The sequence below is a fragment of the Anomalospiza imberbis genome, unplaced genomic scaffold, assembly GCF_031753505.1.
Source record: "Anomalospiza imberbis isolate Cuckoo-Finch-1a 21T00152 unplaced genomic scaffold, ASM3175350v1 scaffold_314, whole genome shotgun sequence".
NCBI lineage: Eukaryota > Metazoa > Chordata > Aves > Passeriformes > Viduidae > Anomalospiza > Anomalospiza imberbis.
In genome coordinates, this window is record NW_027099935.1 from 60,231 (window position 1) to 79,473 (window position 19,243).

The 19,243-nt window shown below is 60.9% G+C and overlaps 1 protein-coding gene across 1 annotated transcript in view; it reads left to right on the top strand.

Annotated features, from left to right (window-relative positions):
- Positions 1-1,815: 1,815 nt before the first annotated feature.
- The window catches only part of LOC137466606 (protein Wiz-like), a gene marked incomplete at its 5' end in the record, with an annotated part of 37,457 nt that continues 20,029 nt past the window's right edge, over positions 1,816-19,243 (top strand). Inside the window, 3 exon segments of the mRNA XM_068178285.1 lie at positions 1,816-1,901; positions 5,735-8,007; positions 9,841-10,392. Coding sequence (XP_068034386.1) covers positions 1,816-1,901; positions 5,735-8,007; positions 9,841-10,392 — 2,911 coding nt within the window.

The window sequence follows — 19,243 nt, forward strand, 5'->3', positions numbered from 1 at the left end:
GGGGTCAAACGCTGGGATTTTGGGAATGTTGGGGTCAAACGCCGGGATTTTGGGAATGTTGGGGTCAAACTCCGGGATTTTGGGAATGTTGGGGTCAAACTCTGGGATTTTAGGAATGTTGGGGTCAAACTCCGGGATTTTGGGAATGTTGGGGTCAAACTCTGGGATTTTGGGAGAATTGGGGTTAAAATCTGGGATTTTGGGACAGTTGGGGTCAAACTCTGGGATTTTGGGAGAATTGCAGTTAAACTCCGGGATTTTGGGAATGTTGGGGTCAAACTCTGGGATTTTGGGAATGTTGGGGTCAAACTCTGGGATTTTGGGAATGTTGGGGTCAAACTCCAGGATTTTGGGACTGTTGGGGTCAAACTCCGGGATTTTGGGAATGTTGGGGTCAAACTCCAGGATTTTGGGAATGTTGGTGTCAAACTCCGGGATTTTGGGAATGTTGGGGTCAAACGCCGGGATTTTGGGAATATTTGGGTTAAACTCTGGGATTTTGGGAGAATTGGGGTTAAAATCTGGGATTTTGGGACAGTTGGGGTCAAACTCTGGGATTTTGGGACAGTTGGAGTTAAACTCCGGGATTTGGAGAGAATTGGGGTTAAACTCTGGGATTTTGGGAATGTTGGGGTCAAACTCTGGGATTTTGGGAATGTTGGGGTCAAACGCCGGGATTTTGGGAATATTTGGGGTCAAACTCTGGGATTTTGGGAATGTTGGGGCTGTTCCCCGTTTTTTGTGGTTCCATCCTGGCCACCTCTCCCCAGAGCTGGGACAACGGGATCACAGAACAGGGATTTTGGGAATGCGGAACTGGGATTTTGGGAATGTAGAGCAGGGATTTTGGGAATGCGGAGCGTGGATTTTGGGAATGCAGAACTGGGATTTAGGGAATGTAGAGCGGGGATTATCAAATGTGGAGTGGGGATTTTGGGAATGTGGAACCGGGATTTTGGGAATGTAGAGCGGGGATTTTGGGAATGCGGAGCGGGGATTTTGGGAATGTAGGGCAGGGATTTTGGGAATGCGGAGCGGGGATTTTGGGAATGTAGGGCAGGGATTTTGGGAATGCAGAGCAGGGATTTTGGGAATGCGGAGCGGGGATTTTGGGAATGTAGAGCGGGGATTTTGGGAATGCGGAGCGGGGATTTTGGGAATGCGGAGCGGGGATTTTGGGAATGTAGAGCGGGGATTTTGGGAATGCAGAACTGGGTTTTTGGGAATGCGGAGCGGGGATTTTGGGAATGCGGAGCGGGGATTTTGGGAATGCGGAGTGGGGATTTTGGGAATGCGAAGCGGGGTTTTTGGGAATGCAGAGCAGGGATTTTAGGAATGCGGAGCAGGGATTTTGGGAATGCGGAGCGGGGATTTTGGGAATGTGGAACCGGGATTTTGGGAATGCGGAGCGGGGATTTTGGGAATGCAGAGCAGGGATTTTAGGAATGCGGAGCGGGGATTTGGGGAATGCGGAGCGGGGATTTTGGGAATGCGGAGCGGGGATTTTGGGAATGTGGAACCAGGATTTTGGGAATGCAGAACTGGGATTTTGGGAATGCGGAGCGGGGATTTCGGGAGCGTGGCTCCGTGCCGGGGCTCTCCCCGGGCCGGGCTAACGGGTTCTCCGGCAGCTTTCCCGTTAAACCGCTTAGGAAGGCTCATCCCTCGGGTGCCGCTGCCGGCGCTGAGTCCTCGCCGGGCCAGGCTGGGAAATCCGGCGCTAATCCGGGCTCGGGCGTGCCGGGAGAAGCTCTGGGAGCGCCGCCGGCCCCCCGGGGCCGCGCCTTTCCTGGGAAACCATCCCGGCCCCGCTGACCCCGGCGCTCTCCGTGTTTTCCAGATGAGCCCGACCCCGCCCTCTCCGGAGCCGTCCCGGCCGCGGCTCACCGGACACAGCTGGGGTGAGTTCCCGAGGGACACGGAGCAGCCGGAGCGGCCAGGGGCTCCCAGGCCATCCCAGTTCCCCTGGAGTGATCCCAGTTCCCTTTGGAGTGATCCCAGTTCCCTTTGGAGTGATCCCAGTTCCCCTGGAGTGATCCCAGTTCACCCTGGAGTGATCCCAGTTCACCCTGGAGTGATCCCAGTTCCCTTTGGAGTGATCCCAGTTCCCTTTGGAGTGATCCCAGTTCCCTTTGGAGTGATCCCAGTTCCCCTGGAGCCATCCCAGTTCACCCTGGAGTGATCCCAGTTCCCTTTGGAGTGATCCCAGTTCACCCTGGAGTGATCCCAGTTCCCCTGGAGTGATCCCAGTTCCCTTTGGAGTGATCCCAGTTCACCCTGGAGCCATCCCAGTTCACCCTGGAGTGATCCCAGTTCACCCTGGAGTGATCCCAGTTCCCCTGGAGTGATCCCAGTTCACCCTGGAGCCATCCCAGTTCCCTTTGGAGTGATCCCAGTTCCCTTTGGAGCGATCCCAGTTCCCCTGGAGTGATCCCAGTTCACCCTGGAGCCATCCCAGTTCCCTTTGGAGCGATCCCAGTTCCCCTGGAGTGATCCCAGTTCACCCTGGAGCGATCCCAGTTCACCCTGGAGTGATCCCAGTTCCCCCTGGAGTGATCCCAGTTCCCCTGGAGTGATCCCAGTTCCCTTTGGAGTGATCCCAGTTCACCCTGGAGTGATCCCAGTTCACCCTGGAGTGATCCCAGTTCACCCTGGAGCCATCCCAGTTCACCCTGGAGTGATCCCAGTTCACCCTGGAGTGATCCCAGTTCACCCTGGAGCCATCCCAGTTCACCCTGGAGTGATCCCAGTTCACCCTGGAGTGATCCCAGTTCACCCTGGAACGATCCCAGTTCACCCTGGAACGATCCCAGTTCACCCCGGAGTGATCCCAGTTCCCCTGGAGTGATCCCAGTTCCCCTGGAGTGATCCCAGCTCCCCCTGGAGTGATCCCAGTTCACCCTGGAGTGATCCCAGTTCACCCTGGAGTGATCCCAGTTCCCCTGGAGCGATCCCAGTTCACCCTGGAGCCATCCCAGTTCACCCTGGAGTGATCCCAGTTCACCCTGGAGCGATCCCAGTTCACCCTGGAGCCATCCCAGTTCACCCTGGAGTGATCCCAGTTCACCCTGGAGTGATCCCAGTTCCCTTTGGAGTGATCCCAGTTCCCTTTGGAGTGATCCCAGTTCACCCTGGAGTGATCCCAGTTCACCCTGGAGTGATCCCAGTTCACCCTGGAGTGATCCCAGTTCCCTTTGGAGTGATCCCAGTTCACCCTGGAGTGATCCCAGTTCCCCTGGAGTGATCCCAGTTCCCTTTGGAGTGATCCCAGTTCACCCTGGATCCATCCCAGCTCCCCTTGGATCCATCCCAGTTCCCCTTGGATCCATCCCAGTTCCCCTGGATCCATCCCAGTTCCTTTGGATCCATCCCAGTTCCCCTGGATCCATCCCAGTTCCCCTGAAGTGATCCCAGTTCCCCTGGATCCATCCCAGTTCCCCTGGATCCATCCCAGTTCCCCTTGGATCCATCCCAGCTCCACTGGATCCATCCCAGTTCCCCCTGGATCCATCCCAGCTCCCCTTGGATCCATCCCAGCTCCCCTGGATCCATCCCAGCTCCCCTTGGATCCATCCCAGCTCCCCTTGGATCCATCCCAGCTCCCCCTGGATCCATCCCAGCTCCCCTTGGATCCATCCCAGTTCCCCTTGGATCCATCCCAGTTCCCCTTGGATCCATCCCAGCTCCCCTTGGATCCATCCCAGCTCCCCTGGATCCATCCCAGCTCCCCCTGGATCCATCCCAGCTCCCCTGGATCCATCCCAGTTCCCCTGGATCCATCCCAGCTCCCTTGGATCCATCCCAGTTCCCCTTGGATCCATCCCAGTTCCCCTTGGATCCATCCCAGCTCCCTTGGATCCATCCCAGCTCCCCCTGGATCCATCCCAGCTCCCCTGGATCCATCCCAGTTCCCCTGGATCCATCCCAGCTCCCTTGGATCCATCCCAGTTCCCCTGGATCCATCCCAGCTCCCTTGGATCCATCCCAGTTCCCCTTGGATCCATCCCAGCTCCCCCTGGATCCATCCCAGCTCCCCTGGATCCATCCCAGTTCCCCTGGATCCATCCCAGCTCCCTTGGATCCATCCCAGTTCCCCTGGATCCATCCCAGTTCCCCCTGGATCCATCCCAGCTCGCCTTGGATCCATCCCAGCTCCCCCTGGATCCATCCCAGTTCCCCTGGATCCATCCCAGTTCCCCTGGATCCATCCCAGTTCCCCCTGGATCCATCCCAGTTCCCCTTGGATCCATCCCAGCTCCACTGGATCCATCCCAGTTCCCCTTGGATCCATCCCAGCTCCCCCTGGATCCATCCCAGTTCCCCTGGATCCATCCCAGTTCCCCCTGGATCCATCCCAGTTCCCCTTGGATCCATCCCAGCTCCACTGGATCCATCCCAGCTCCCCTGGATCCATCCCAGCTCCCCCTGGATCCATCCCAGTTCCTTTTGGATCCATCCCAGTTCCCCTGGATCCATCCCAGTTCCCCTGGATCCATCCCAGCTCCCCTGGATCCATCCCAGTTCCTTTTGGATCCATCCCAGTTCCTTTTGGATCCATCCCAGTTCCCCTGGATCCATCCCAGCTCCCCTGGATCCATCCCAGTTCCCCTGGATCCATCCCAGTTCCCCTTGGATCCATCCCAGCTCCCCCTGGATCCATCCCAGCTCCCCTGGATCCATCCCAGCTCCCCTTGGATCCATCCCAGTTCCCTTTGGATCCATCCCAGTTCCCCTGGATCCATCCCAGCTCCTTTTGGATCCATCCCCGCTCCACTGGATCCATCCCAGCTCCCCTGGATCCATCCCAGCTCCCCCTGGATCCATCCCAGCTCCCCTGGATCCATCCCAGCTCCCCCTGGATCCATCCCAGCTCCCCTTGGATCCATCCCAGTTCCCCTGGATCCATCCCAATTCCCTCTGGATCCATCCCACTTCCTTTTGGATCCATCCCAGCTCCACTGGATCCATCCCAGCTCCACTGGATCCATCCCAGCTTCACTGGATCCATCCCAGTTCCCCTGGATCCATCCCAATTCCCTTTGGATCCATCCCAATTCCCCCTGGATCCATCCCAGCTCCACTGGATCCATCCCAGTTCCTTTTGGATCCATCCCAGCTCCACTGGATCCATCCCAGCTCCCCTGGATCCATCCCAGCTCTCCCTGGATCCATCCCAGTTCCCCCTGGATCCATCCCAGTTCCTTTTGGATCCATGCCAGCTCCCCTTGGATCCATCCCAGCTCCCCTGGATCCATCCCAGCTCCCCTGGATCCATCCCAGCTCCACTGGATCCATCCCAATTCCCCCTGGATCCATCCCAGCTCCCCTTGGATCCATCCCAGTTCCCCTGGATCCATCCCAGTTCCCCCTGGCAACATCCTGCTCGTGTTTTCCCAAAACCCCGCTTTTCACCCCAAAATTCCCTTCCAGCCCCGCAGACGAGGAACACCCGGAATTCCCGAGGGCTCTTCCGCCACGGCAGGGTGGGAAGGGATGGATCCGTTCCCCTGCCACATTTTTGGGCGTGCCCCACGCCGGTGTTTTCCCAAAACCCCGCTTTTCACCCCAAAATTCCCTTCCAGCCCCGCAGACGAGGAACACCTGGAATTCCCGAGGGCTCTTCCGCCACGGCAGGGTGGGAAGGGATGGATCCGTTCCCCTGCCACATTTTTGGGAGTGCCCCACGCCGGTGTTTTCCCAAAACCCCGCTTTTCACCCCGAAATTCCCTTGCAGCCCGGTGTCCGAGGAGCAGCCGGCGTTCCCGCGGGCGCTGTTCCGGCCGGCGGCCCTGGCCGCGTCCTGGGGCGCGCGGCCGGACGAAGGGACGGACGAAAGCACTTTAGAGCGGCGGCCCGGCCCCGGCGACTCCCCGGAGCCGCGCCCGGTCGCCGCCGGGCCGCCGGACGGCGACCGCGACGAGCCGGACGCCGGCGGCGCCGCGGCGCCGGGATCTCCCGAGCCTCGCCCGGCCGCCGCCGAGGAGAGATACCCCCGAAACGAACCAAAGCACGCGGACGGGCAGAGCCGCAGGGGCGTCCAGAGGTTGGAGTGGATCTCCAGGAGCCCCAGCCCGTCCTTCCAGGACCTCCAGCCGGCGCCGGACGGAGCGGCCGGCTCGAACTTCCGCGCTCCGGCCGGCCGGGAAGCGGCGCCGGCGTTGCGCAGAGCCAAAGCCAAAGCCTCGGAGAGCTGCCGGCGGAGAGCGCCGGCGGCCGAGCCGGACGCGGCCGAGCCGGGCTCCGCGGCCGCGCCCGAGTGGGCGCTGCCGAAGCTGGACGTGGTGGGGAAGCAGTCGTGGACGGTGAACGCCGAGGACACGGTGGAGCGGCTGCTGCCGGAGCCGGCGCCGTGCGGCGCCGTGGCGGTGGAGGTGCGGCCGTACGTGTGCGGCGTGCTGCTGGAGGAGCCGCGCAAGGACGAGGCGCTGGAGCAGGAGGACGACCCCAGCGTCTTCACCTGCATCGAGTGCAGCATCTACTTCCGCCGCAAGGAGCACCTGCTGGAGCACATGCTGCAGCACAACCGCGGCGCCGAGCGCGGCGCCGACGCGCCCGCCGGCCGCTGCCGCTTCTGCTGCGGCGAGTGCGGCTGGGCCTTCGCCGACCCGGCGGCGCTGGAGCGGCACAAGAGGCTGCACCAGGAGTCGCGGGAGAAGATCATCGAGGAGATCCAGAAGCTGAACGAGTTCCCGGACGAGGGCCGCGAGGCGCGGCTGCAGTGCCCCAAGTGCGTTTTCGGCACCAACTCCTCCAAGATCTTCGTGCAGCACGCCAAGATGCACGTCAAGGAGAGGAAGGAGCACGCCAATAGGAGCTCCAGCCTCTTCGGAGAGCTCCGCGACGGCGCCGGGCACGGCCTCTACAAACCCTTCCAAGCCGACGAGCTGCCGGCGGCGCCGCCCGGCAAAGCGCCGAGCGCCTGCGTCCTCTGCGGCTTCCCGGCGCCCAACGAGCACATCCTCAAGGAGCACCTGAGATACGCCCACTCCCACTTCTCCTGGCAACCCGAGAGCTTCGAGGACGACGCCAACCAGCCCGGCACCAGCCGCGATTCCTACAGCCCCGCCCGGCCCGCCCGCTTCGCCGACGCCGAGATTTTCGGCAAAACCGAAAAGGGCTTTTCGGAGCGGCTCTTCCCGCCCCCGTGCCGGGAAGGTCCGTCCCTCTACGAGCCCGCCCCGCCCGCCTTCGGGTTGGGCCACCCCAGGTTGGACAAGAGCGACGGCGCCGCCAAGAAGGAGCTGCAGGGGTTCCACCACGCCAGGAAGGCGGCGCCGTATTCCGCGCTGCACCAAAGTTTCGGCTTTGCCGGCTTCTCCTCGTCCAAAGCCTACTCCCCCTCGGCCCTGCAGCAGCTGAGGAAGAGAGCGGCCACCCAACAGCTGGAAGGCGACGGGGACAACCTCCGCGGCCACCCCGCGGCGCCGGAGGAGCTGCGGCACGGCTGGGCGCCGGCCGGCGACGGCGGTGCCGAGGAGGAGATGGAGCCGGGGCACGGCCGGGCCGCCGTCGCCGTCCCTCAGGCCGCGCTGGACCTCAAGAGGACCTTCGCGGCCACCCTGAGGGCCACGGACCCGGCGGTGGCCTCGGAGGAGCAGCGGCACCAGCTGAGGATGACGGTGCCCGTGGTGGTCCTGGAGGAGATGACCGCCCACCCCAGGGCCGCCAAGAGGCCGCGGGGGAAGCCCCTCAAGAAGAAGCTTCTCCCGCCGCGGGATTTCCTGCTGGAGGAACCTCTCCCCTTGGACGTTCTGCTGCTGGACGCGCCCCTGGAGGGTCCCCTGGAGCTCGAGGACCTCCTGGACTCGGAGGCCACCATGCTGAAGAACGAGGAGAGGAAATGTCCCTACTGCCCCGACCGCTTCCACAACGGCATCGGCCTGGCCAACCACGTGCGCGGCCACCTCAACCGCGTCGGCGTCAGCTACAACGTGCGGCACTTCATCTCGGCCGAGGAGGTCAAGGCCATCGAGCAGAAGTTCTCCTTCCAGAAGAAGAAGAAAAAAGGTAGTTTGTACCGAATTCCTGCCCGTCGGCGCTCCAACGGGGAGGTCTTCTGCTCCCGCCCGGCCTCGGGGACCTGCCTCGTGGGCTGTGGGGTTTGGGGGCTACAAACCCACAGGTCTTGGTGGCCATGGTGGCTGCAAACCCCCCTGGACATCTGACCTGAGCTGGATCTTGGTGGTTTTTTGGGTGGGGTTTTCAGGATTCCTGGTGGTTTCTGGTGGCCCTGGTCCCACCACTGACCACGTGTCCCTGTTTCCAGTGGCCAACTTCGACCCGGGCACGTTCACCCTCACGGGGTGGATCTTGGTTGTTTTTTGGGTGGGGTTTTTTTCGGTTCTTGCTGGTTTTTGGTGGCCCTGGGATGGTTTCTGGTGGCCCTGGTCCCACCACTGACCATGTGTCCCTGTTTCCAGTGGCCAACTTCGACCCGGGCATGTTCACCCTCATGGGCTGGGTTTTGGTGATTTTTTGGGTGGGGTTTTTTGGGTTCTTGCTGGTTTTTGGTGGTCCTGGCGGGGTTTTTTTTTGGGCTTTCAAGCTTCTGGTGGTTTCTGGTGGCCCTGGTCCCACCACTGACCACGTGTCCCTGTTTCCAGTGGCCAACTTCAACCCGGGCACGTTCACCCTCACGGGGTGGATCTTGGTGGTTTTTTGGGTGGGGTTTTTTGGGTTCTTGCTGGTTTTTGGTGGTCCTGGTGGGGTTTTTTTTTGGGTTTTCGAGCTTCTGGTGGTTTCTGGTGGCCCTGGTCCCACCACTGACCACGTGTCCCTGTTTCCAGTGGCCAACTTCGACCCGGGCACGTTCACCCTCATGGGTGGATCTTGGTGGTTTTTGGTGATTTTTTGGGTGGGTTTTTTTAGGTTCTTGCTGGTTTTTGGTGGTCCTGGTGGGGTTTTTTTTGGGTTTTCGAGCTTCTGGTGGTTTCTGGTGGCCCTGGTCCCACCACTGACCACGTGTCCCTGTTTCCAGTGGCCAACTTCAACCCGGGCACGTTCACCCTCATGGGGTGGATCTTGGTGGTTTTTTGGGTGGGTTTTTTTGGGTTCTTGCTGGTTTTTGGTGGTCCTGGTGGGATTTTTTTGGGGTTTTCGAGCTTCTGGTGGTTTCTGGTGGCCCTGGTCCCACCACTGACCACGTGTCCCTGTTTCCAGTGGCCAACTTCAACCCGGGCACGTTCACCCTCATGGGGTGGATTTTGGTGGTTTTTTGGGTGGGTTTTTTTAGGTTCTTGCTGGTTTTTGGTAGTCCTGGGGTGGTTTCTGGTAGCCCTGGTCCCACCACTGACCACGTGTCCCTGTTTCCAGTGGCCAACTTCGACCCGGGCATGTTCACCCTCACGGGCTGGGTTTTGGTGATTTTTTGGGTGGCTTTTTTAGGTTCTTGCTGGTTTTTGGTGGTCCTGGGGTGGTTTTTGGTAGCCCTGGTCCCACCACTGACCACCTTTCCCTCGTTCCAGCGGCCAACTTCGACCCGGGCACGTTCACCCTCATGGGGTGTATTTTGGTGGTTTTTTGGGTGGGTTTTTTTGGGTTCTTGCTGGTTTTTGGTGGTCCTGGTGGGGTTTTTTTTTGGGCTTTCGAGCTTCTGGTGGTTTCTGGTGGCCCTGGTCCCACCACTGACCACGTGTCCCTGTTTCCAGTGGCCAACTTCGACCCGGGGCATGTTCACCCTCATGGGGTGGATCTTGGTGGTTTTTGGTGATTTTTTGGGTGGGGTTTTTTTAGGTTCTTGCTGGTTTTTGGTGGTCCTGGTGGGTTTTTTTTGGGTTTTCGAGCTTCTGGTGGTTTCTGGTGGCCCTGGTCCCACCACTGACCACGTGTCCCTGTTTCCAGTGGCCAACTTCGACCCGGGCACGTTCAGCCTGATGCGCTGCGAGTTCTGCGGCGCGGGCTTCGACACGCGGGCGGGGCTGTCGAGCCACGCCCGCGCCCACCTGCGCGATTTCGGCATCACCAACTGGGAGCTCACCGTGTCCCCCATCCACATCCTCAAGGAGCTCCTGGCCACCGCCCCCGAGCACCCGGCGCTGCTGCGGGCCATGGGGCCCTCCCCCGGCCGCGACCACCGCGATCTCCAGCGGGATCTCCACCCGGATCTCCACCCGGATCACCGCGATCTCCAGCGGGATCTCCACCCGGATCACCGCGATCTCCAGCGGGATCTCCACCGGGATCTGCACCTGGATCACCGCGACCTCCACCAGGATCTCCACCCGGATCACCGCGATCTCCAACGAAATCTCCAACGAGATCTCCACCTGGATCACCGGGATCTCCACCAGGATCTCCACCAGGATCTCCAGCAGGATCTCCACCGGGATCTGCCGAAAGCGGCGCCGTTCCCGCCGCCCTGGGGGGATGAAGTTCTGCAGCCCTACAGGGACGGTGAGCGACCCCAAAAACGGGGAGAAATCGGGAATTCCGGGCGGGTTTGGGGCTTTTGAGGGGATTTGGGATCCAGTTTGGGTTTTTGGGATCCATTTGGGGTTGGGGTTCTGGGTTCCGTTCTCAGATTTGGATTTTGGGGATTTTTTGGGATCGGTTTTGGGGTTTTGGGATCCATTTGGGGTTGGTGTTCTGGGTTCCGTTCTCAGATTTGGATTTTGGGGATTTTTTGGGATCGGTTTGGCGGTTTTGGGGGTTTTTGGGATCCATTTGGGGTTGGGGATGAGTTCTCGGTGTCAGATTTTGGGGATTTTTGTCGGAAAAGCGCCAGGAATTCCGTGGGATCGGCCCAGGATGGAGATTGGGGTGGGGGGTTTGGGGGTTTCGGGGTTTTTGGGATCCATCTGGGCTTTTGGGTTTTCGGGATCTGCCGAAAGCGGCGCCGTTCCCGCCGCCCTGGGGGGATGAAGTTCTGCAGCCCTACAGGGACGGTGAGCGACCCCAAAAACGGGGAGAAATCGGGAATTCCGGGCGGGTTTGGGGCTTTTGAGGGGTTTTGGGATCCAGTTGGGGTTTTTGGGATCGACTTGAGGTTGGGGTTCTGGGTTCGGTTCTCAGATTTGGATTTTGGGGATTTTTTGGGATCGGTTTTGGGGTTTTTGGGATCCGTTTGGGGTTGGGGTTCTGGGTTCCTTTCTTAGATTTGGATTTTGGGGATTTTTTGGGATAGTTTTGGGTTTTTGGGATCCGTTTGGGGTTGGGGTTCTGGGTTCCGTTCTCAGATTTGGATTTTGGGGATTTTTTGGGATCAGTTTTGGGTTTTTGGGATCCGTTTGGGGTTGGGGTTCTGGGGTCCGTTCTCAGATTTGAATTTTGGGGATTTTTTGGGATCAGTTTGGGGTTGGGGTTCTGGGTTCCGTTCTCAGATTTGGATTTTGGGGATTTTTTGGGATCCGTTTGGGGTTGGGGTTCTGGGTTCCGTTCTTAGATTTGGATTTTGGGGATTTTTTGGGATAGTTTTGGGTTTTTGGGATCCGTTTGGGGTTGGGGTTCTGGGTTCCGTTCTCAGATTTGGATTTTGGGGATTTTTTGGGATCAGTTTTGGGTTTTTGGGATCCGTTTGGGGTTGGGGTTCTGGGTTCCTTTCTTAGATTTGGATTTTGGGGATTTTTTGGGATCGGTTTTGGGTTTTTGGGATCCATTTGGGGTTGGGGTTCTGGATTCCGTTCTCAGATTTGGATTTTGGGGATTTTTTGGGATCAGTTTGGGGTTTTTGGGATCCATTTGGGGTTGGGGTTCTGGATTCCGTTCTCAGATTTGGATTTTGGGGATTTTTTGGGATCGTTTTGGGTTTTTGGGATCCGTTTGGGGTTGGGGTTCTGGGGTCCATTCTCAGATTTGGATTTTGGGGATTTTTTAGGATCGGTTTTGGGGTTTTTGGGATCCGTTTGAGGTTGGGGTTCTCAGTTCCGTTCTCAGATTTGGATTTTGGGGATTTTTTGGGATCAGTTTTGGGTTTTTGGGATCCATTTGGGGTTGGGGTTCTGGGTTCCGTTCTCAGATTTGGATTTTGGGGATTTTTTGGGATCAGTTTTGCGGTTTTTGGGATCCATTTGGGGTTGGGGTTCTGGGTTCTGTGCTCAGATTTGGATTTTGGGGATTTTTTGGGATCAGTTTTGGGTTTTTGGGATCCATTTGAGGTTGGGGTTCTGGGTTCCGTTCTCAGATTTGGATTTTGGGGATTTTTTGGGATCAGTTTGCGGTTTTTGGGATCCATTTGGGGTTGGGGTTCTGGGTTCCGTTCTCAGATTTGGATTTTGGGGATTTTTTGGGATCAGTTTTGGGGTTTTTGGGATCCATTTGGGGTTGGGGTTCTGGGTTCCGTTCTCAGATTTGGATTTTGAGGATTTTTTGGGATCAGTTTTGGGGTTTTTGGGATCCTTTGGGATCCGTTTGGGGTTGGGGTTCTGGGTTCCATTCTCAGATTTGGATTTTGGGGATTTTTTGGGATCAGTTTTGGGTTTTTGGGATCCATTTGGGGTTGGGGTTCTGGGTTCCGTTCTCAGATTTGGATTTTGGGGATTTTTTGGGATCAGTTTGGGGTTTTTGGGATCCATTTGGGGTTGGGGTTCTGGGTTCCGTTCTCAGATTTGGATTTTGGGGATTTTTTGGGATCCGTTTGGGGTTGGGGTTCTGGGTTCCGTTCTCAGATTTGGATTTTGGGGATTTTTTGGGATCCGTTTGGGGTTGGGGTTCTGGGTTCCGTTCTCAGATTTGGATTTTGGGGATTTTTTGGGATCAGTTTTGGGTTTTTGGGATCCATTTGGGGTTGGGGTTCTGGGGTCCATTCTTAGATTTGGATTTTGGGGATTTTTTGGGATCAGTTTTGGGTTTTTGGGATCCATTTGGGGTTGGGGTTCTGGGTTCCGTTCTCAGATTTGGATTTTGGGGATTTTTTGGGATCAGTTTTGGGGTTTTTGGGATCCATTTGGGGTTGGGGTTCTGGGTTCCGTTCTCAGATTTGGATTTTGGGGATTTTTTGGGATCAGTTTTGGGGTTTTTGGGATCCATTTAGGGTTGGGGTTCTGGGGTCCATTCTCAGATTTGGATTTTGGGGATTTTTTGGAATCGGTTTTGGGGTTTTTGGGATCCGTTTGGGGGTTTGTGTTTTCGGGATGAGCTTTTGACTTTGGGATAAATTTGGTCGTTTTGGGATTAGTTTGGGGGTTTGGGTTTCGGGATTGGTTTTTTGGCGTCGCATTTTGGGGATTTTTTTTTTTTGGGGATAAACTCGGTGGATTTGGGATCACTTCGGGATCCATTGGGGAGCGGAAGGAGGAGCCCCTCTGGGTCCATGGTTTGGGATTTTGGGCATTTGCCATTGGAAATCCAGGACATTTCAGTTCCAAATCCACAAAATCCGGGTGTTCCCAATTCCCATACCCAAATTCCCCCTTTTCCCCCCCCCCAAAAAAAAATCCCCTTCCCCCCGAAATTCCCCCTATTTCCCGCCAAAACCCCCCAATTTCCCCCTTTCTCCCCCCCAATTCCCTTATTTCCCCACAAAATTGTCCAAATTCCCCTTTTCCCCTTCCAAATCCCCCGACTGCCTCCCCAAATCCCCCAAATTCATCTTTTTTCCCCCCCAAAATTACCCAAATTCTCCCCAAATTCCCCTTCCCCCCCCACCAAATCCCCCAATTCCCTAAAGAAATTCCCCCCAAAACCCTCCAGTTTCTCCCCAAACCCCCCAACCTCCCCCCAGAATTCCCAAACTTCCCAAAAATTTCCCTTTTTCTCCCCCCCCCCCCCCAAAATTCCTCAATTTCCCCCCCCCAAAATTCCCGCATCCCTCCCCCGAACTCGGCGCTCGGCCGCTCTCCCCTGGCCGCTCGGGCCGCGCCGCTCTCGGCGCTCTGCCCTGCGGCCTGGCGGGCGCCCCGCGTGCGCCGTGCCCAAGATGGCGGCCTCCACCTCGGCCTCGGCCGCCGCCTCCCCGCCGCCCAAAGTCACCAAAGCGGCGGCGGCGCCGCGGCCCCGCGACCGCGACCGCGGCGGGGACGGCGACCCCGAGCCCCCGGCCGCGCCCGAGCCGGGTGAGCGCCCCTTTTCCCCCCCTCCGCCGGCCCCGCCCCGCCGCGCCCGGGCCCACCCGCGCCCCCCCACCCCCCCCCCCACCCTCACCCGCCGCCGTCTCCCCTCACGGTTCCGCCCCGCAGCGGCCCCCGCTCCGGCCGGGCCGCGGTTCGGGGGAAGGCGGCGGGAGAGCCCCGCGGGGCTCCGGGAGGCCGCGGCCGAGGAGCCGCCGCCCTCCTTTGTCCCGGCCCCGGCCCCGCTTTGTCCCCGCGGGACCCCCGGGATGCGCTCCCGGGATGGGCCCGGGGCCGCCGAGCGGGGGGCGCCCGGGGCCGCTCGGGGTCTCTGTTCTGGGGGGCGCTCGGTTCGGACAGCCCGCTTCGGGTCGCACAGCCCGGGTCGGGTCGGGTCGGGTCGGGGCTCCCGGCCCGGGGGAGGAGGGGGCGGCCCGGGGCGGCCAGGCCGGTCCCGGGACCCCGGGGTGTCACCGGGAGCCCCGGGGTGTCACCAGCCCGGAGCACCCAGGGTGTCCCCAGCCCTGTCACCGGGAACCCCGGGGTGTCACCGGGAGCCCCGGGGTGTCCCCAGCCCTGTCACCGAGAGCCCCGGGATGTCACCGGCCTGGAGCACCCAGGGTGTCCCCAGCCCTGTCCTGTCACCGAGGTGTCCCCAGCCCTGTCACCGAGAGCCCCAGGGTGTCCCCAGCTCTGTCCTGTCACCGAGGTGTCCCCAGCCCTGTCACCGAGAGCCCCGGGATGTCACCGGCCTGGAGCACCCAGGGTGTCCCCAGCCCTGTCACCGGGAGCCCCGGGGTGTCACCAGCCGTGTCACCGGGATGTCCCCAGCCCTGTCACCGGGATGTCCCAGTGTGTCCCCAGCCCTGTCACCAGACTGTCCCCAGCCCTGTCAGTCACTGCGATGTCCCCAGCCCTGTCACCGAGATCCCCAGGGTGTCACCGGCCTGGAGCACCCAGGGTGTCCCCAGCCCTGTCACCGGGAGCCCCGGGGTGTCCCCAGCCCTGTCACCGAGAGCCCCGGGGTGTCACGGGGAGCCCCGGGGTGTCACCAGCCCTGTCCTGTCACCGAGGTGTCCCCAGCCCTGTCACCGAGAGCCCCGGGATGTCACCGGCCTGGAGCACCCAGGGTGTCCCCAGCCCTGTCACCGGGAGCCCCGGGGTGTCACCAGGAGCCCCGGGGTGTCACTGGCCTGGAGCACCCAGGGTGTCCCCAGCCCTGTCACCGGGAGCCTCGGGGTGTCCCCAGTCCTGTCCTGTCACCGAGGTGTCCCCAGCCCTGTCACCGGGAACCCCGGGGTGTCACCGAGATCCCCGGGGTGTCCCCAGCCCTGTCACCGGGAGCCCCAGCGTGTCCCCAGCTCTGTCCTGTCACCGAGGTGTCCTCAGCCCTGTCACCGGGAACCCCGGGGTGTCACCGAGATCCCCGGGGTGTCCCCAGCCCTGTCACCGGGAGCCCCAGCGTGTCCCCAGCTCTGTCCTGTCACCGAGGTGTCCTCAGCCCTGTCACCGGGAACCCCGGGGTGTCACCGAGAGCCCCGGGGTGTCCCCAGCCCTGTCACCAAGAGCCCCGAGATGTCCCCAGCCCTGTCACTGAGATCCCCGGGGTGTCACCAGCCCGGAGCTCCCGGGATGTCCCCAGCCGTGTCACCGGGAGCCCCGGGGTGTCCCCAGCCATGTCACCGGGATGTCCCCAGCCCTGTCACCGGGATGTCCCAGTGTGTCCCCAGCCCTGTCACCAGACTGTCCCCAGCCCTGTCAGTCACTGCGATGTCCCCAACCCTGTCACCGAGGGACTCAGGGATGTCCCCAGCCCTGTCCCCAGGAGCCCTGGGGTGTCCCCAGCCCTGTCACCGAGCAGCTCCAGGGATGTCCCCAGCCCTGTCCCCAGGAGCCCCAGTGTGTCCCCAGCCCTGTCACCAGACTGTCCCCAGCCCTGTCAGTCACTGCGATGTCCCCAACCCTGTCACCGAGGGACTCAGGGATGTCCCCAGCCCTGTCCCCAAGAGCCCTGGGGTGTCCCCAGCCCTGTCACCGAGCAGCTCCTGGGATGTCCCCAGCCCTGTCAGTCACTGCGATGTCCCCAGCCCTGTCACTGAGGGACTCAGGGATGTCCCCAGCCCTGTCCCCAAGAGCCCTGGGGTGTCCCCAGCCCTGTCACCGAGCAGCTCCTGGGATGTCCCCAGCCCTGTCAGTCACTGCGATGTCCCCAGCCCTGTCACTGAGGGACTCAGGGATGTCCCCAGCCCTGTCCCCAGGAGCCCTGGGGTGTCCCCAGCCCTGTCACCGAGCAGCTCCAGGGATGTCCCCAGCCCTGTCCCCAGGAGCCCCAGAGTGTCACCAGTTCTGTAACCAGAATGTCCCCAGCCCTGTCACCGGGAGCCCCGAGATGTCTCCAGCCCTGTCACTGAGAGCCCTGAGATGATGTCCCCAGGCTGGTCCCTGGTGTGTCCCCAGCCCTGTCACCAGGATGTCCCCAGCCCTGTCACTGCGATGTCCCCAGCCCTGTCACTGCGATGTCCCCAGCCCTGTCACCAGGATGTCCCCAGCCCTGTCACTGCGATGTCCCCAGCCCTGTCACCAGGATGTCCCCAGCCCTGTCACCAGGATGTCCCCAGCCCTGTCACCAGGATGTCCCCAGCCCTGTCACTGTGATGTCCCCAGCCCTGGCACTGCGATGTCCCCAGCCCTGTCACTGCGGGGCTCCCGGGGTGTCCCCAACCCTGTCACCAGGATGTCCCCAGCCCTGTCACTGCGATGTCCCCAACCCTGTCACCGAGGGGCTCCCGGGGTGTCCCCAGCCCTGTCACTGCGATGTCCCCAGCCCTGTCACTGCGATGTCCCCAGCCCGGTCACTGCGATGTCCCCAGCCCTGTCACTGCGATGTCCCCAACCCTGTCACTGCGATGTCCCCAGCCTTGTCACTGCGATGTCCCCAACCCTGTCACTGCGATGTCCCCAACCCTGTCACTGCGATGTCCCCAGCCCTGTCACTGCGATGTCCCCAGCCTTGTCACTGCGATGTCCCCAACCCTGTCACTGCGATGTCCCCAGCCCTGTCACTGCGATGTCCCCAGCCCGGTCACTGCGATGTCCCCAGCCCTGTCACTGCGATGTCCCCAACCCTGTCACTGTGATGTCCCCAGCCCTGTCACCGAGGGGCTCCCTGGGTGTCCCCAGCCCTGTCACTGCGATGTCCCCAGCCCTGTCACCAGGATGTCCCCAGCCCTGTCACCGAGGGGCTCCCGGGGTGTCCCCAACCCTGTCACCAGGATGTCCCCAGCCCTGTCACCAGGATGTCCCCAGCCCTGTCACTGTGATGTCCCCAGCCCTGTCACTGCGATGTCCCCAGCCCTGGCACTGCGATGTCCCCAGCCCTGTCACCAGGGTGTCCCCAGCCCTGTCACTGCGATGTCCCCAGCCCCGTCACCGGGAGCCCCGGGGTGTCCCCAGCCCTGTCACTGCGATGTCCCCAGCCCTGTCACTGTGATGTCCCCAACCCTGTCACTGCGATGTCCCCAGCCTGGTCACCAAGGGGCTCCCGGGGTGTCCCCAGCCCTGTCACTGCGATGTCCCCAGCCCTGTCACTGCGATGTCCCCAGCCCAGTCACTGCGATGTCCCCAGCCCTGTCACTGCGATGTCCCCAGCCCTGTCACTGCGATGTCCCCAGCCCAGTCACTGCGATGTCCCCAGCCCTGTCACCGAGGGGCTCCCGGGGTGTCCCCAGCCCTGGCACTGCAATGTCCCCAACCCTGTCACTGTGATGTCCCCAGCCCTGTCACCGAGGGGCTCCCGGGGTGTCCCCAGCCCTGGCACTGGGAGCCCCGGGATGTCCCCAAGAGCCCCGGGATGTCCCCAGCTCGTCCCTGGCCCTTCTTGTGCCACCTCTCGCTGTCCCCTCCCTGCAAGGACCCGTCCTCCCTCAGGGACATGCCACCAGCCCCCCGGTACTGTCCCCCCTGGGGACCTGTCCCCACCCCTGTCCCCTCCCCTTGGGGACCTGCCACCTTCTGTGTCCTGTCCCCTCCCCTTAGGGACCTGTCCCCTGTCCTGTCCCACCTGTGCTGGGACCTGTCCCCACCCCTGTCCCCTCCCCTGCAGGGATTTGTCACCTTCTGTGTCCCCTCCCTGCTGGGATTTGTCACCTTTTTGTCCCCTCCCCGCAGGGAGATGCCACCACTCTGTGCTGTCCCCTGCTGAGAGATGCCACCATCCTGTCCCCTCCCCTGCAGGGATCTGTCACCTTCTGTGTCCCCTCCCCTTAGGGACCTGTCCCCTGTCCTGTCCCACCTGTGCTGGGACCTGTCCCCACCCCTGTCCCCTCCCCTGCAGGGATTTGTCACCTTCTGTGTCCCCTCCCTGCTGGGATTTGTCACCTTTTTGTCCCCTCCCCGCAGGGAGATGCCACCACTCTGTGCTGTCCCCTGCTGAGAGATGCCACCATCCTGTCCCCTCCCCTGCAGGGATTTGTCACCTTCTGTGTCCCCTCCCCTTAGGGACCTGTCCCCTGTCCTGTCCCACCTGTGCTGGGACCTGTCCCCAGCCCTGTGCTGTCCCCTGCTGGGATTTGTCACCTTCTGTGTCCCCTCCCCGCAGGGATTTGTCACCTTCTGTGTCCCCTCCCCGCAGGGATTTGTCACCTTCTGTGTCCCCTCCCTGCTGGGATTTGTCACCTTTTTGTCCCCTCCCCGCAGGGAGATGCCACCACTCTGTGCTGTCCCCTGCTGAGAGATGCCACCATCCTGTCCCCTCCCCTGCAGGGATCTGTCACCTTCTGTGTCCCCTCCCCTTAGGGACCTGTCCCCTGTCCTGTCCCACCTGTGCTGGGACCTGTCCCCACCCCTGTCCCCTCCTCTGCAGGGATTTGTCACCTTCTGTGTCCCCTCCCTGCTGGGATTTGTCACCTTCTGTGTCCCCTCCCCTTAGGGACCTGTCCCCTGTCCTGTCCCACCTGTGCTGGGACCTGTCCCCACCCCTGTCCCCTCCCCTGCCGGGATTTGTCACTTTCTGTGTCCCCTCCCTGCTGGGATTTGTCACCTTCTGTGTCCCCTCCCTGCAGGGATTTGTCACCTTCTGTGTCCCCTCCCCTCAGGGACCTGTCCCCACCCCTGTGCTGTCCCCTGCAGGGACCTGTCACCTCCTTTAGGACCTGTCACCTTCTCTGTCCCCACCCCGCAGGGAAATGTCACCACCCCTGTCCCCTCCCTGATGTCACCACCCCTGTCCTCTCCCTGATGTCACCACCCCTGTCTCCTCCCTG